At 44.8% G+C, this 17,888-nt stretch overlaps 2 protein-coding genes across 3 annotated transcripts in view; one reads left to right on the plus strand and one right to left on the minus strand.

Annotated features, from left to right (window-relative positions):
• The window catches only part of notch2 (notch receptor 2), a 50,651-nt gene extending 33,159 nt beyond the window's left edge, over nt 1-17,492 (plus strand). Inside the window, exons 13-35 of one of the 2 annotated variants that reach the window (XM_049587226.1) lie at nt 1,499-1,609; nt 1,750-1,942; nt 2,318-2,463; nt 2,556-2,669; nt 2,797-2,916; nt 4,205-4,357; nt 4,764-4,992; nt 6,539-6,740; nt 6,954-7,107; nt 7,369-7,553; nt 7,714-7,846; nt 7,982-8,233; nt 8,381-8,493; nt 9,650-10,185; nt 10,299-10,640; nt 10,755-10,897; nt 10,988-11,213; nt 11,720-11,807; nt 11,936-12,089; nt 12,174-12,493; nt 12,703-12,850; nt 13,585-13,682; nt 14,032-17,492. In XM_049587226.1, the coding sequence (XP_049443183.1) occupies nt 1,499-1,609; nt 1,750-1,942; nt 2,318-2,463; nt 2,556-2,669; nt 2,797-2,916; nt 4,205-4,357; nt 4,764-4,992; nt 6,539-6,740; nt 6,954-7,107; nt 7,369-7,553; nt 7,714-7,846; nt 7,982-8,233; nt 8,381-8,493; nt 9,650-10,185; nt 10,299-10,640; nt 10,755-10,897; nt 10,988-11,213; nt 11,720-11,807; nt 11,936-12,089; nt 12,174-12,493; nt 12,703-12,850; nt 13,585-13,682; nt 14,032-15,477 (5,606 nt within the window). In that variant the 3' untranslated portion in view covers nt 15,478-17,492. The remainder of the gene's footprint in view (nt 1-1,498; nt 1,610-1,749; nt 1,943-2,317; nt 2,464-2,555; nt 2,670-2,796; nt 2,917-4,204; nt 4,358-4,763; nt 4,993-6,538; nt 6,741-6,953; nt 7,108-7,368; nt 7,554-7,713; nt 7,847-7,981; nt 8,234-8,380; nt 8,494-9,649; nt 10,186-10,298; nt 10,641-10,754; nt 10,898-10,987; nt 11,214-11,719; nt 11,808-11,935; nt 12,090-12,173; nt 12,494-12,702; nt 12,851-13,584; nt 13,683-14,031) is intronic. The other variant, XM_049587227.1, reaches the window with a different exon arrangement.
• The window catches only part of zgc:92140 (uncharacterized protein LOC447854 homolog), a 670,238-nt gene that overhangs the window by 135,353 nt on the left and 516,997 nt on the right, over nt 1-17,888 (minus strand). The gene's annotated exons all lie outside the window — the stretch shown is intronic.

The raw sequence follows: 17,888 nt of genomic DNA on the forward strand, positions 1-17,888 counted from the left end.
GTATTCTTCATAGAAAAATTGAAGGTGGTACATTGATAACACAGTTGTAGAACTGTGATTAGATGTTTGGGGTGTCAGGTGTGTGCTGATGTTATTCATGTACGTATGATAGTTATCATCAAAATGGTTAATGTGCTTTCTCATCTCCCAGCTGCCATTTCTTTTGCAGGGTGTTCAAAAATCTCTACTCCCCATGACATCTGGTTGCTATAGTAACCATAGAAACTGAACTACAAACACAGTACATTATATGAGTTCTACTTCCTCCAACTGAAGGATAAAGTAAAGTAGCTCTACAGAAGCTTATTTGAAAGAATCTAAGTCTGAGCCGTCCAGATCACATTAATGTGTTTTTTCGTGATTGATTATTGTGGCAGTTAAAGGTTTAAAAGCAGAGGTAATGCCTTTAACTGAATGTAAAGACCCCCATCCCCCACATCTAGAGCTTCCTGTATAGCTTTCGACGTATAAAGCGTATAGCACGTAACATGTGCACGTGGGTGTAGCAGTCACAAGTCTGGGTTGAGTAGTGCAGAGGTATTATAGTGTTGTATTTTTCATTAGGTTTTTTTGTTTTTTTATTTCGTTATGAATTTTCTGTTTTCACTTCAGTTTATTTTTGGTTAGTTTCCAGAGTGGGTTTGCTTGTTTCAGTTTAGTTTTAATGATTAAAAATGTTGAGTTTTAGTTAAGGTTTTATTACTGTAAGTATTAATTTCAGTCTTTTTTAATCACGTGGGACTGTTAGTCAGAGGCAAGATTGAGTAAGCTGAATAGGTATCACAGTACAAATGAAACAGTTGTTGAAGGCAGTTGACTCACAGTCATGTAGACATCCCAGTCTCAGTAAATATATAAACTAATACCTCCTTTTGCTTGTTGTGATAGCAGTTTAATTTAACTATAATGACTTTGGAGTGGTGCTACTCAATGTTGCTCTGTGGCTTGGTACTGAGGTCTGTACTGTCCTCACTTTACCTAAACTGGTGTGAGGTCACTGTCAGGTGTCACTTTCTGGTTTCATGCCCTCACTTCCTCTCCTCTAATGTACCCTTTTCTGTATGTCTAGTTTTCTCTTTGTATCTCTCTCCTTCCTCTGTATCTCATCCTTTTCCTCTCTGTGCTCTCTCCCACTTGAACCACTGTTTATTCAATATTCTTGTCAGTTTTATAGCTATGTCATACATGAGTCATAGGGGGCCTCTGCTGTATCAAAAGTTTTTGTTAACCTTTCTTACAGCCTGCTGAGCCACATTTTAATGGAGTCTGACTCCCCCTGGTGGTAGATGAGTTAACTGTCACATTTTATAACAGCTGCGTGATCTGCTTCACCTCTTGCGCAACTCTGTACTGCCCTCAACCAAAAAAGGATGTGACACAGTGTTTTTGGTGTGCTACTTTCAAATCTAAGTCGAAATACAGTCTGATATAATGATAAAGCGTACACCCTGACTATTGTTACCCTATATGAATATGGTTTTCTGTACTTTCTACTCAGGGGTGAACTGTGAGATCAATGAAGATGACTGTGCCAGCAACCCCTGTGAGTACGGAGAGTGCGTTGATGGCATAAACGAGTACAAATGTGTGTGCGCCCCAGGATATACAGGTATGTTTTTTATAGATCACACCTGTTTCAGAAATGAGGCAGGATAAAATAACTATATTGCAAGCTAATATTTGGATGCTCTTACTGAAAACAACCAGATAACCAAGAACAAATTTTCTCCCCGAATTGCTCTCCAACAGGAGTTAAATGTGATGTGGAGATCAACGAGTGTAACTCAAACCCATGTATGAGCGGGGGAACCTGCGTGGACAAGATCAACGGGTTCCACTGCCTGTGTCCACCCAGCACCCACGGCCCTCTGTGCCTCTCTGGGACCGACCACTGTGCTCCTCAGCCGTGTGTGCATGGAGAATGTATTGAGCAGCAACACGGGTTTGTCAACCTTCAACTGCTACTAAGTCTTGAATATGGGCGAACACACTCCAGTTATGTTGTGTTTGTGGGAACTGAAAAGAGCCATTAGACAAAGCTACAGACTTTAATGGTTCTTCACTTTACTTTGATAAGATGTGGAGGCTCCCTACTGTCGGGAAATTTCTTCCAGCCTGTCTTGCTTTCCAAATTTGTCCCCTCATAACATTAATGCTCTACTATCAGCTAAACTATATGTATACCATAATGTAATAACCCAGGTGATAGCCATTCTTTAACTGACGCTGGCGATAGCCCGCAGACGAGCTGCTGTTGTTAGCACTGTGTGGCTTATTTCTCATTTTAAACTGGCGCTTGCCTTTTTGTTGTGTAAAGGTATCATTGTGAGTGTGAAGCTGGCTGGGTGGGACAGCACTGTGAGCAGGAAAAGGACGAGTGCCAGCTCACTCCATGCCAAAATGGTGGCACCTGTGTGGACAGACATAATGGCTACACCTGTCTGTGCCAGCAGGGATTCAGAGGTAACAATGTTATTATATTTCAGCATTTAGGCTTTTTTTTTTTTTTAACTAAGTAATGGGGGAAACAACACTCACCTGTCCTCTCTCTTTAGGTGTCAACTGTGAGAAGAATGTAGATGAATGTGCATCTGGGCCCTGTCTGAACCAAGGGATTTGTATCGATGGAGTCAACAGTTATACCTGTCAGTGTAGTCCACCATTCACAGGTTAGTGATCTCTCATTTACTAGCATGCAGTAGCAGTCTTTGTAGCAGCTAACTGAGCATCATATTAGCAAAGACTTTCATTGACTCGTTTTTGTCTTTATTAAAAATGTGTCCTATGTCAAAATAGGTAAACACTGTGAGGTGGAACAAGTTCCCTGTGCCTCTCATCCATGTGAGAGGGGTGGAGTGTGTCGTCCATCAGCAGATTACACGTCTTACACCTGTCGATGTCCAGCTGGTTGGCAAGGTATGAGATACTGGGCTCTAGTTTCGCAGACTGGGCGAGGCGGGGGCGCAGCACACCTGCGCTTCACCAACTGGGTGTGGCCAGGCGGATTTTGCAAGTTTGGCGCACCGTGCGCCTGGCACAGCTACTCCTCTTTCCCACCTCCGTCCCTCCTACCTGCACAAGTCGGAAAGAGGGAGGAGAGATGGCGTAGAGTGGGTTTTACACACATCACACCAATCAAATGAGCCCCTCTCCTCGCCCTTAAATGTGCCGCACGGAAGCGTAATGAGAATTTACTCAATTCGCCATGGCAGAAGAGAGCAGCAGCATCAGATGGCCAAACTTCTCCCAGGAGGAAACTGATGTTTTGGTCTGGGAGGTCCAAGCTCGCAGTGTCCGAATATACGGAACTGCGAGCAGACCTCCACGGGCTGATGATGCAAAGGTAGCCTGGGAGGAGGTCACCACAATTATAAATCAATGTTGCGTTTCCTTGTGTGCGCGCGCTCTCTCTTTCTCTCTCGCAGTCTCACTCTGTTTCTTTTCTTTTGACTTTTCTAAGATGACAGATGCTGAATATATACTCCCTATCTGATGCTGTGGCTGTTTGTGGTTGGCTGAGAGGGACGTGAACTCATTAGTTTGCAGCTGTGTTAATCAAACCAGGTTGGGTTTCCATTACGTGTGCCAAGCGTGCCAAACGGTGCCAATCCCCTTTGATCTGGCATCCGATGTGACGGGACAGTCGATATAGAGATACATTTATGTGCTGATTGCAGATAGTTGCATTGAATAGTGTTTTTTTGGGTATTTATTGCATTGTTAATGTGCCTGATATTCTGGAAACCTGCCTGTGAGGTTTTGGTGACGTGTGCGCACTGTCCACTGGTCAGCCAAACTTCGGTTTACACTGCCTGTGCTCCACCTGCGCTGACAGTAGACGTGGTTTCAGCTGGTGAGCTTTTAGCGCACCTTCGGTGAAGCCTTTTGGCACGAAACTGTCACTGCGCCAAACTGAATCTGTCGACACCTCCCCCTGCTGCGCCGCCACACCCATCTCAGCGCACCTCGGTCTGCCAAACTACCAAACTGAGCGCGCCTCAGGTTGCGCTGCTCGAAACTAGCTATGCGCGGGGTTTGCCACCCTGCGCCACCCTGCACTGCCCTGGGAAAATAGAGCCCATTGTGTCCATGTGAGTCTGTCTGATTGAAAATGGATGTAAGGCTGTCTGCCTGAGAACACAGTCATATCTACTGTTATGTATTACTGCTAACTTGATGTTGTACTAATATGTTGTTTTTGTAGGTGCACGCTGCAGTCAGGATGTGAACGAATGCAAAAAGAACCCTTGCAAAAACGGTGGTCGATGCGTGAACAGCGAGGGCAGCTACACGTGTAACTGTCTACCTGGATACAGCGGACACAACTGTCAGACAGACATTGACGACTGCTCACCGAGTGAGTTTCACTTTCAGCTAATTCAGTATCCACCCAGTGGAAGCTGCACCTCTGCATTTGAGACAGCTATGTATTATGATGCCTATGTAATAATTTTGAGGCATCATTGGAGACTGGAGATCTCTCAAGCATTGGTGGAACGCGTAAGAGTAATAATTCCCCAGAGATACAGGGTTACACATGGGTGTAAGCTTGATACAGAACGATGCAAAAATATCTCAGACAGACAAACTTGTGAAAATAAGGGAAAGTGCTTCCACACAGTCTGTTTTTTTTGTTTTCAGCCAGACTGCTGCTGGATTGTTCATTGATAACTTGGATGAATTGTTCATTCATTGACGGCTTTTTAAACTAAATTTTTGGGTCATGGAAAGCCTCTTTTCCCTCTCTCCTCTCCCCGCTGTAGACCGATGCCTGAATGGAGGCTCTTGTTTGGACGATGTCGGGAGCTTCTCCTGTGACTGCCGCCCGGGTTTTGAAGGGGAGCGCTGTGAGACTGAGGTAGATGAGTGTGCCAGCCAGCCCTGCAGGAACGGTGCCATCTGCCACGACTACGTCAACAGCTTTGTGTGTGAGTGCCGACCAGGCTTTGATGGAATCCTGTGTGAACACAACATCCTTGAATGCACTGAGAGGTGAGCCATTCATTCAAAGCATGATTCATGAAAACCAAGCATTTTATTTCCGTGCTTAATTGTTGAGTTCTACTGAATCTCCTGCAAGGACATGACTGAATGAATGATAACTGTCTAAAACAAATGCTCGATTTGGGTGGAAGACTTGTAGTTGAACTTTAAGACTTTTTTTTTTAGGTGCGCTTCATGACTGGCTGGAGGAAAAAAAAATCTAATATATAATTGTTTGTAAAAACATAGTATATCAGTCTGTATTGTATCCTAAATTTCTGTTTTCAAAGATGCTTGATTTGGGAGCTTACAGATTGTGGAAAGGGAAACTTAAGTATTTTTCAAACTGGACCCTATATTCCCATGTTTTTGTGTCTAACTGGCTAATGGACACAACAATATTTGACTATGCTCCAGTATTCAGAGAGGCTGCTGCAGCCACAGTGGCAAAACAGGCTGCAACGTAATCCCTGCTGGCAATATAGCACCTTCAATTTATGTCCTCTAAGGCCCCGATCACACAGAAAGCAGCTGGAGGCGCCTTTTTGTAATTGCTTTTAGTGAGAATGACGCTTTTTGCTGGTGGGTTTTGCATTGCAACGCGCCTTGCGTTTCTGCGCTCTAAGAGCCTGGCATTTTTTCTGGAGCTCTCTGAACTCCTTGAGTTGAAAAAACTTCATTTCAAAGCAGAAAATCGCCCCACGTCATCTCTTTTTTCCATTGTCCAATTGGATGATTTGAGAGGCAACAGGTCTTCTGTGGTGGTCACAACAAGTTTATAATTAGTAAACAATGGAGGAGAAACTGGTGGTAGTGAATGCTGGATACCCAGAGCTATACGATCCGTAGATAGATAGCAGGTTGTCAAACTGCCCCTGAGTCATCCTAAAATATGCCTAGAAACAGCCATCATGGTGGCAAAGCTCCTTGACCAACCAATGGTACTCCCTGTGATCCAACCTTTTTTTTTAGGGTCTCATGTACCCACACAGATCTCCGTTTCCCTGTGCCCAATAAACTATTTGCTGACAGCCTCTCACCCTCAACCAGAGCTACAGCCAGTACCCTCTGCCTCAACATTTTAGGAACAAAATGCTGAGTACTGTTAAATAACTAAAATGAATAAAGTCTGTGGTTGCCTGGATAATAAAAAGGCACAGCAGGAGTTTTTCCGCAATGTTGTTAGACACTTATAATAACAATCTGAGTCTGTCAGTGGCAAAAACACGCACTTTAGTCGATGTAAATTGAAGGTGCACAGTTGTCCACAGGGATTGCATTGCAGCCTGTTTTAGCCACTGTGGCTGCAGCAGGCTCTCTCAATACTGGACAAATTTTGAAAATTGGTGTCGCCAGTCACTCAGACATAAAAACATAGAATAAAAGGGTTCAGGTTAAAAAATACCAAAGATTCCCTTTAAGATAAATGATATTCGTAGGGTCTATGTTATCTTGTTCTTTCCTGCTTCTTCATTTGTACCCTTTAATGAAGTATGTCTCAGCTCTCTAGGCAGTTTTTCATTAGGTACCACTTTCTTCTCCTCCTTCCCTTCAGCTCCTGTCTGAATAATGGGACCTGCATCGATGACATCAATACCTTCTCTTGCCGTTGCCGTCCTGGTTTTTATGGGAAATTCTGTGAGTTTGAGCAGAACGAGTGTGACTCCCAGCCCTGTAGGAATGGAGGCACCTGCACTGATGGGCTGGGCACCTACCGCTGCACCTGCCCCGTGGGATACAATGGACAGAACTGCCAGGTAAAGTGTGTGTGTGTGTGTGTGTGTGTTGCTGCAAGTGCACAGAGTGAGTCTCCCGGGAAAGTGCGTGAGCTGAATTGTATGTGTTCTTAGCACTTTAATATTTGCCAACAATTATAACAAGGTAAGGGTGTTGTATGCTGCACTGATTGTAAATTGTTGGATTTTCATCATCCAACTTCAACTCTCTCTTATTTTGTCTTTTGTATGCAGAACTTTGTGAACCTCTGCAGCCAGGTGCGCTGTCACAACGGCGGCTCCTGCTCTCAGACAGCCACCTCGTGGACCTGCCATTGTCAAATGGGATGGACGGGACTTTACTGTGACGTCCCCAACATGTCCTGCCAGGACTTTGCTGCCAGGCAAGGTGAGGGACTACAACACATTACTTATAATTACCATAGGGGCAGATACCATCCCCAATACAGTAATGATGGATTTCTGTAGATAGAGACGGTCATCACAAGTAAAAAGTTGCACCATAGCCGAAGAAACGTTCACTGTTGCCTCATAAAGTTAATTTTGTTTCCTGCCCAGTTTCATTAGACAAAATCTTAAAACAAGCAATAATTGCATATCTCCACGTCATTGTTTCACTGCATGTGCCTCCTTTACCAAATGACTGTAGGTCTTGGAGTGGAAAATGTGTGTAAGAACGCTGGGAGGTGTGTGAACGTGGGCAACTCCCACCGGTGTCAGTGCCAGCCAGGATACACAGGCAGCTACTGTGAAGAGATGGTCGACGAGTGCCAGTCAAACCCTTGTCGCAATGGAGCCAAATGCAAAGACTATCAGGGCACATACGAGTGTACAGTGAGTATATTCTCAGCTGTTTGTGTGTGCATGTGTTTGATGATGGTGTAGGTTTAAAAGCTTTTATGTTTCAAGATGTACAGTATGTCAACACCAAACTAGCAGCCTTTTTTCCCAAAGCACACAACAAGCTAACTGCTCTCTTGTGTCATTGCTTTAGTGTAAACCAGGCTACCAGGGGGTGAACTGTGAGTATGATGTCGATGAATGCCACTCTAGACCCTGCCTCCATGGAGGAACCTGTATCAACCTCATCAACCGCTTCACCTGTGCCTGCCCACCTGGAACACATGGTGAGTCTGCATATTACATAGGCGCACACACACACACACACAGGATGATTCAAACTGTCCTTTAATCATCCATAAAGCATCTTCATTACTATGTTTGATACACACATTGATGTGCGTCTGTTTACTACTCTGTAGGAGTCCAGTGTGAAGTGAACGTGGATGACTGTGCGCCCAAGCCTGGCTCTTTTGAACCCCGCTGTCTGAACGGAGGACAGTGTATGGACGGTGTGGGACGTTACACCTGCTCCTGCCCTCCAGGATTTGTTGGAGAACACTGCGAGGGGGATCTCAATGAATGCCTGTCTGAGCCCTGCCACGCCCCCGGCAGCCTTGACTGTGTGCAGCTGGTCAATGATTACCAGTGTCGTTGTCGCCTTGGATACACGGGTACGTTTGTAGTCACCCAAAGGGACATAGCAGCACTATATTTACTCATTTTGTGTGCTGGAAAACCAGCAACGCATCAGTGTTTTTGTGTTGTGTTTCGATACTGTAAATGTTTTGATCTTTATTTATTTGTTATTTGTTTTGCAGGTCGTCATTGTGAGTCCATGGTGGATCTGTGTCTGTCTAAGCCGTGCCACAACAGTGGCATCTGCTCTATGAATATGAGCTCAGAACATGGCTACACCTGCTCCTGTGTTCCTGTAAGTTTCTCTATTGTCACCCCTTTTTTTGAGCATCATAAGATAACATTGTTTAAATTGATTCGCCTCTTTTATCCTTACTTCCTTAAGCACTGTTTATGATCATTTCTCAGTGCACACAGACTCTGTGCGCTCTAATTTGATCATTATCAGTGTAACGCTTTACTTTCATGTTTTTGTATTAACCTCTTGATTGACAGTGTGCTTGTCATTCTTTCACATAACTATTTGCATGCCATGTATATGCATAGTTTTGCTTTTTATTCTGTTTAGATTTTTGCGCAAATGCCACAAAGTTCAGTGTGAGCTGGTTGCAAAGCAGAGTGTGTGTTTTTTTCCAGTTGTGTACTTACATTATCCCGTACATTTCCAACAATGTTCAAACCCAGAGAAAGCTTTTATTTTAATCAAGAAGAAAAAAAGGTGAGCACACATTAGCAAGGGCTAACGGGTTCTCCACGACCAGCCGAACAGCATTGCTCCAGCTTTTGTTACTTGTTTGTTTGAGGGACCCCTACTGGCAGAAAATTCCATATTGTAAGTTAAATACCAGTGATGTCTCTCAATTTTCTTGATATAGTCTTATTTGTCTATTGCCTACCGCACATCCCTCCACACTCGACTATAAAACTGTGAATGAATGAAACTTTCTGTCCCCAAAATTCCATAAAATCTTCAACAGAACAAGTCGCTAGTGTGTTTCGGAAGCTTAAATATCTCTCAAATCTTGGATATTGGATGTTTAGTCAATCTGTCTGCTCACTGTAAAGAAGTTAGTAATAGTACATAAAAGTGACTTGCAAAAGGTTATAACAGTGGTCAGATGACTGACATTACTACCTCGGTGTTTTCCTTTCTTTTGCTCTCACACTACAACATCTTTTCAGCATCTTTTCGAACTAAATTCTTGTTTTTCTCTCAACTAACTTCTTGCTCCCTCTCTTATTCTCATGCTTGCTTCAGAGGGCCACACCATGGCTCAGGTATAGTAGACAAGCATCAAATTTGTCGGAGATTCAGAAGTACATTAGCTGTAGTGTTTTGTGTCATTAAACATCAGCTTCAAAGTTTTATTGGCCCTTTACAAATGTGTAGCCAAGCCTAACTTTTAAAATGATGACTCAACTATCACACTTCAACATCTTGTGCTTTATAGGGCTTTACTGGGTTCAACTGTGGAGAAATAGAAGGCTACAGTTGTGCAAAGCTACGTTGCCAGAATGGCGGGCACTGTATGCAGTCAGCAGCTGGTCGCTTGTACTGCCAGTGCCAGCCAGACTTCAGTGGACCACACTGTGAGATTGATCAGAGGTGTCCATGGACGTGCCAAAATGGAGGAACGTGCGTCAAAGACCCAACCAACCCATACCAGTACAGCTGCCGCTGTCCCATGTACTTCTCTGGACGATACTGTGAGAACAAACACATTTTAGAAGTCCCTCGAAGTTGCCCTTATCTGCAGTGTGTGCAGCATTCAGGGGATAAAGTGTGCGACGATCAGTGTAACAACCATGAATGTCAGTGGGATGGAGGCGACTGCTCACTCAACTGGAAGCGGCCTTGGGATAACTGCACCGCCAGTGTTCCCTGCTGGGATCTCTTTAAGAATGGACGTTGTGATAAGGAGTGTGACACCCCTGGGTGCCTCTTTGATAGCTTTGAGTGCCAGGAGACCAAACCAGCCCCCTGCACGTATGTGACCCCCTTCGTTATTTTGTCATTGCTGTTGCAGTTTTCTTAAAAGTCCAAAACATTTTGATGTCAAATCAACAATCACCCAACCTGCATGTACTGTGTATTTTCAGGTATGACAAGTACTGCGCAGACCACTTCGGGAATGGCATCTGTGACCAGAGCTGCTACACAGAGGCTTGTGGCTGGGACGGCCTGGACTGTTCATCTGACACTCCAGCTAAATTGGTGGATGGCACACTGGTCATCGTGGTCAGGCTGCAGCCTAAAGAGCTGCTTGGAGACTTGAGGGGTTTCTTGCGCTCCCTGGGAGCCCTGTTGCACACCAACTTGCGGGTGAAGTTAGATGAAAATAAGAAGCCAATGGTGTATGCTTACTATGGAGCAGAGGAGGAGCACGGACTGCATTTACAGAGGAGAAGGAGCAAGCGGGAGATGGAGAGGGAGGTTATTGGGTAAGGATCGTTCATAATGGCATAAATTCTCTTCTTTTAAGCTCTCGTGTAATACTCAGGAGCTTGAGATTAATTACCTTGGCATCATCAGTAATATCACGTTTGTCTGTGCAGATCTGTGGTGCACCTGGAACTCGATAACCGGGAATGTTCCCAGAGTTCTCTCGACTGTTTCTCCAACACTAATGAGGCTGCGTCATTCATCGCAGCAGCACACATCAAGGCTGACCTGCCTTACCCTCTCGTGACTGTTGACAGTAAGTAGACCTGTCATTCAACAGTTAAATTAACTGGTTTGTTTTGGGGTAATAACTAAAATCAAATGAAGACAAAACAACTCCTATTAGGCTCGTCTTTGTACTCTTCAGGTGACCCAACAGTTGAATCCAAGAAACCCATCCTGATAATTCTGGTTGGAGTGGCGGTGGGTGTTATTCTGCTTATCCTGGTGCTGGGGATGCTAGCAGCCAAGAGGAAGCACAAACATGGTGTCCTGTGGCTGCCCGATGGCTTCTTGGCCAATAAGAATGACAAAAGGAGAGAGCCTGTTGGACAGGACGACTTTGACATGAAGTGAGTGGATATACACACCAACAGTATGTGTTAGAGAGCATTTAAAACTACATATACAGGGTCTCTGCCTGTGTATCGCATGCCAGGCGGCCTACCCGACCGTAACTGATTCCCTGGCCCTGTCTGGGATTTTTTAAATGTATTTTTAAGATGATTTTTAAACTACAGTAGGAGATACGGAAGAAAACAGAGAAACCCCGATATATGATAACAACCACTGTGTGAGAAGTGAAGGGTTTCTGAGGTGATCTTGGGGAATTGTGGGCATACAGAGTGAACATGTATCTCTCCTACTGTTAAAGAAACCTTTGTGTAAGACAGTAGACTTTCAAAACATCAATGACATCAATAAAAGACTACAGTTACCAGCTGCCAGTGATCAATACTGGTCTTTGATTGAGCGTGAAACAGATCGTAGCTGAAACATAGCATGCATGCTGTGTCCCAGAATAAATATAAGGAGAACAAAATGTTACTGTTGCTTGAACTTTTTTCTCTCCTATCAGGAATTTCAAGACCCAGGATGGAGCCATGATTGATGGAGGTCAGAGTCAGAGATGGCTGGAAGACGAGGTCCCATCCAAGAAACCAAGAGTAAGTGATTTGAGGAAGAAAAAAGAAAATAGAGCTGATGGATTGGAGTAGTTTAAATTGAGTGAGGGATGTTTTGAAAGGTTTTTGGTTGCTGTGAGTGTTGTTTCAAGTTGTATTGCTTTTCATAGACTGAAGACAAACCCTTGCTTCCCATTGCTATGGATGGAGGTGTTGACCGAAGGGAGTGGACCCTGCAGCATCGCAAGGCTGCTGACATCACCCTCACCCCCCCTCAGGCTGACCTGGATGCTGACTGCCTGGATGTTAATGTCAAGGGACCTGGTGAGAAAACAATCCTAAACTTCTAGATCTGGTTAATGTTCAATTCTTTCTTAATTCTTTATTAATAAATTTCTCCTTTCTCAGATGGCTTCACCCCACTGATGCTGGCATCTCTGCGTAATGGTGGAGGCCCAGACTGCAGCCTGCATGGAGATGAGGAGGAAGAGAGCGGAGGGGATGAACCAGGGCCGAGTGTCATTTCAGACCTGATCGCTCAGGGTGCTTCCTTGATGGCTCAGACAGACCGTACAGGAGAAACAGCGCTCCACCTGGCTGCCCGCTATGCCAGGGCTGATGCTGCTAAGAGACTGCTGGATGCCGGAGCTGATCCCAATGCCCATGACAACATGGGCAGAACTCCGCTGCATGCTGCTGTGGCGGCTGATGCCCAGGGAGTCTTCCAGGTGAGACAGCAGTTTAATAAGGATCGGTTACAAACATCAGGTGAATTTAAAATTGGCCAGCCAAACTGTTTTTACCAGACACCAATTCCATCATCGTATTTATTAATTTGACTGTAATTATATTATAGATAATTACTTGGGAAATCTGCAACACCATCATCTGTCATTAATTATTCATTAAAACTTTCTGTATCTTTGTTTTCTCTCAGATTCTGATCCGTAATCGTGCGACAGAGCTGGATGCCCGGATGAATGACGGCACTACTCCACTGGTCCTGGCAGCCAGGCTAGCTGTGGAGGGCATGGTGGAAGAGCTGATCCACTGCCATGCTGACATCAATGCTGTAGACGACCACGGTCAGCAAACTTTTCATATATTTACTCCTCCTGTGGCATGTGTTGTTTCTGCACTGTTACTCTGGTGTATGAATACAGCATTTAATGCATGCAGTCAATTGGATTACAATATTTCTGGTATTGAAACTGCAGTATTAGTATGAGAAGTCATGCTAGTAGGTAAGCAGGACATGCTTGTGAGATCTGTCCATACAGCTTTGTAACAAATTTAGTCCCGGATTCGGACCAAAGCAAGCAAACTCTAGGTCTGAAAGCACCCTGAAAGATGCTGTAATGCTTACTTCAGTCTAGGGCTTTATCCTAAGCCAAGTTAGCCCCCCAAGCTAATGTGTGCTAACTATGCTAACAGCAGATTTGAAATTTGCATCAACATTTTTTGCTGACACCAGATGTGCAACAAAAGCCAGAGAGGGAAGTATTGAGTTGAGCTGTGAATTCACCAGCTCTAAGCAGAAGGCAAAGCCTCTCTTTCTGTGGACAGCTGCCTCTGTTGGGTCTGGGTATGCTGCTGCCTGTACTTGAGAGCACTGTGAAAGCAAGGAGCGCTCACTCTGCTACATCTAGGGTCCAAAACATCCCCAGAAGAACACTGCAAAGCACACTGACTCTAAAAAGAGATAGTAACATTTAAGACATGAAGAGCTCTGAATAGTCACAGAAAAATAGTTATGAATGGATTGTAAGAGATGAACTAAATTGCAATCATTTCTTTTCTCACCGTCCCACCATTTTAGGCAAATCCGCCTTGCACTGGGCAGCTGCAGTCAATAACGTGGAGGCAACTCTTGTACTTTTGAAGAATGGAGCCAACCGTGACATGCAAGACAATAAGGTCAGTTCTTGCGTTTTTATTTATGCTATTTCAAACCATTGTTCAGTAGTTTGTTTGCTGATGAATGCTCCATTTGCAGTGGTTTATTGGTAATAAAAAAATAATAATAAAGACACCTTACTGGAAAATGAGTAGAAGTTAAAGTCACTCATTACAAAACTACTAAAGTGCACGTCATGAAGTGTCTGGGGGTAAATATACTCAAACAAATGGACAAACTTGTATGAAATCTATGTAAATGCACCCATCAGACTTTTATTAAGAGATTTATTTTAAATGCACGAATAAATTGAGACTTAAAACAGATCTTTGGTGTATTAAAACTCGCTGTTTGCTGTGTGTCCTTCAGGAGGAGACCCCACTGTTTCTTGCAGCCAGAGAAGGCAGCTTCGAAGCGGCGCAGGTTCTCCTCGACCACTACTCCAACCGTGACATTACTGACCACCTGGACCGACTGCCCCGCGATACAGCTCAAGAACGCATGCATCATGACATAGTGCGCTTACTGGACCAGTATAACTTAGTTCACAGTCCACACAATGGGCCCAACCACATGGGTGGAGGAGGAAACTCTGTTATGTGTGGCGCCAACGGAGCTGGCTTCATCGGTATGCGACCTGGGCCGCAGGGGAAGAAGAGCAGGAGAGGCGGTGGTGGAGCAAAGGTTGGAGGTGTTGGCGGGGGAGCTAAGGAGCTAAAAGACATGAAGGCGAAGAGAAGAAAGAAGCCCGCTGGGGGAGAGGGCCCGGGTGTGGGCAATGGAGGGGGAGGTGGTAGTGGAGGAGGTACAGGAGGAGGAAACGCGAATGGTGTAAAGGCAGCGGGACTTCCAGAAAGCTCAGTCACCATGTCACCTGTTGACTCCCTGGAGTCACCACACTCGTACACAGGGGACGTGTCCGGCGCCGTCTCCACCACTGCGAACTCCCCTCCCCTCCTGAGCAGCCCGACCTCCAGACCAATGCTGCCTCCCGTCAGCCACATGCTGGGACAGCAGCAGGGCTGGGTGGGCATGACCAAGCACGGCTATGGCAGCCACATGTTCGGCATCGTGCCGCACCAGATGGGAGGATCTCACCCTGGCATGGGCCAACGCCACGGCCAGGGCCCGATGCTGACTCCCATGAATGTCACCATGAGCAGAGAGCAGCTGCCGCCCATCGTCACGTTCCAGATGATGGCACCTGGGGGAGGCCAGGCCATGCTGAAGCAGCCTCAGCCGGGGCAGGTACAGGTCACACAGTCCCAGGGGCAGAACCAGAGTCAGGGTCACTCCCAGCAGGGCCCAGGCCACCTCCGATGTTCCCAGAGCATGATGTACCAGATGCCTGAGCAGATGAGTATGGCGCATGGGCTCTCCCACGCCATGCAGCACCCTCACACCGTTAGCCACGGAGGCCACGGGGGAATTGAGGGCCAATCTCGGCCGCTGCCCTCCTATCCACCCATGCAGAGCCCTGTGGATAAGTACCCCACTCCCCCCTCCCAGCACAGTTACACCACCACCGGCTCAGAGGGCACCACCCCCGGCCACTCTGCCCACCCACCCAGCGAGCACCCGTATCTCACCCCTTCACCCGAATCCCCAGACCCTTGGTCGTCTTCTTCGCCACACTCCAACTCAGACTGGTCTGACGTCACCACCAGCCCCACCCCTCTGGGGAACCCTCACCACGCACTGCCGTCTTCACACCACACACACATTCCAGAGCAGGTGCAGCTGCAGCCGCAGTCGCAACAGATGCAGCAGGCCTCTCAACAACCTCAGCTCGGAAACATGCAGGTGTTTGCGTAGGCCGGCCAGAGGGAAGCATAAACAGACTTTGGGATTCTGTGTAGTTGAATAACAACACATAGTAACTCATACGATGCTTTTCTCACATCTCTTGTTAAATTTTTTTTTGTTTGTTCTTCAGTATGATAATCGGTCACCTCCCCCTTTATGTTTTCTTCTCTTTGCACTTAAGAAAACTGTTTGTATAGTTTCTAAAACGTCATTGAGTATTATCAGCTAGAAATCAAAAGTTCTCAAAACCAAAAAGCGTGCAGTCAGCTGTCTGTCACGAGCTGAAATCAGTTTTCCACGTGATTCCCCTGATCCCAGCCGAGCATCTTCTGCTCCCTGCTGGCAAAGTCAAGACTTTTCTTTTTAGCCTTTGGCACCCGAAACACAAACTGTTTATTGAGGGATCAACGAGGAAGTGCCGACCAGATGGCAGCCGGCTGGTACTGCATCAGAAAAACAGACTGTTGACATGGACACTGAGACAGAGCAGAGGACACTCTGCGTTTATACTGTCTGTTTTTTGAGGACATTGTCGTTTCTTCCTGCTATATGCTATCCTTATGTGTTGTTTAATGTGATAAGCCTGCCAATACTAACTTGTCGTCGCAACCATTCACTATACTTTTTTAATACGATGGGTCACGTTCAGCTGATGCTTTAATCCAGCAAAACTACCTAGTTGTTGCCTTGATGTTTTTTATTCATGCATTGTTTTTAAACGTGCTAAAGGGGGAATTTTCTAAAATGCTGTTGCGTGACTAGAAAGACAAAAATCCAGTAAATTACAGATTATATAGAAATGCACACAGATGCATCTTGTTACTAAAAGGTTCCACACTTGCGCTAACAACCTAAATGTATTTACTGCATTGATTACAGTTATTAGATGTTAGTGTTTCCCATCAGATGTCTGAGCAGAGGGTTCAGTAAATGCAGCTGTTACTGTTACAGAAATACAAATCACAGACAGTGCCACTATATCTCATGTGTTGTTGAGGGATGAATTAAGCTTGACAAACTTTATGCAAAAACATACATTAGTTGTAGTATGTTGTATGATGAAATGTACATAGACTTACAGCACATTCTGCTTGTTGTTACTGAGCTCGTTTCAGCAGAGGCATGTTGACTTTTTAAAATGCCTGTTTCTGTTTTTTTTTTTATATATATATGGATTCTGTTCGCACTTCTTGAATGATTCTGAATGTTACAGAGGTGCATGTTTTTACTCTTAAACTGCCTCCTTCCTAAATCATTTAACCAGTTTTGCCTTTTGCTTAACTACAATCAGTGTATCTCTGCACCTTTTTTTTAATTTTAATGATTCATAAACCAAGTCCAGAGGTGAGTACGGTTCGATAAAGTATTTTTTCGTCTTCCTTCTTAAAGTCGAGGTTGATCATAGCTTTGTGTGACTGCTCTGTAAACACAGACAATCATTCACTGTTTTATTTTTCAGAGGAAAGAGCATCAGTGTCTCTAAGACCAAATTTTTTATTTTTTTTTCTGCCAAAAATGTTCATTGTGTCCAGATTTTTACCAGCTGTTGCCCTGGTTTCAGTTTATGTTTCACTCTATAAAAGACTCTCACATCCAATACCAAGACGTTTGAATTACTACTGCAAGTGTCTTTAAGAATAAACCCAATTAGTCGTTAATATTCCCTGTACCTTTTTCTCTGTTCCTACGATGTCCCTGCAGTTTCACAAACCACACGTACTGTACATCAAGGTGTCAGTCCGCTTTTTTTTTTTTTTTTTTTTTCTTGCTTTCAAGAATTGAGCATGTTGGTTCCCGTTCATATGCAAGGTCATGTGTCTATGTTCTGTATATAAAATGTTTTTTTTATTGTACTTTCCTTTGTTAACCAAATAGCCTATAATATACATGTCATATGAAGTAGTTGTCACCATGTTTGTATAAGGTAGAAGAACTAAAACTGATGAAAAGATAAGATGTTTGTTGTCAAAAACCAAATGATCAACCAAATGTGCTTACTGAAATAAAGCCCAGATCTTCATAGACTTTGCACTTATGTCTCTTTTTAAATGGTTAGCACTGTCGCCTTACTGCAAGAGAGTTCTGTGTTCAAACCCTTCTGGGTGGAGTCTGCATGTTCCCCCTGTGTCAGTGTGGGCTTCCCCAGGTTCTCACCAGTACAAAGACATGCAGGTTTGGTTAATCGGTGACCCTAAATTTCCCGTAGGTGTGAATGTGACCTTGACTGTCTCCATGTGTCAGCCCTGTGACACTCTGGTCACGGTGGTTCATCCACCTCTTCTGCATTCTCGGGTTTCTGCTGCCTGAGGTATTCACTTAGCAGCTCATATTTGGGGGCCATCTTTCTGATGTATTCCTGGATCTTGGTTGTTGCATCCTGGACAGTGGCTCTTACCCCCTCCATTCATTGTGAGAAGCTT

The sequence above is a fragment of the Epinephelus fuscoguttatus genome, linkage group LG10 (genome assembly GCF_011397635.1).
Source record: "Epinephelus fuscoguttatus linkage group LG10, E.fuscoguttatus.final_Chr_v1".
Taxonomy (NCBI): domain Eukaryota; kingdom Metazoa; phylum Chordata; class Actinopteri; order Perciformes; family Serranidae; genus Epinephelus; species Epinephelus fuscoguttatus.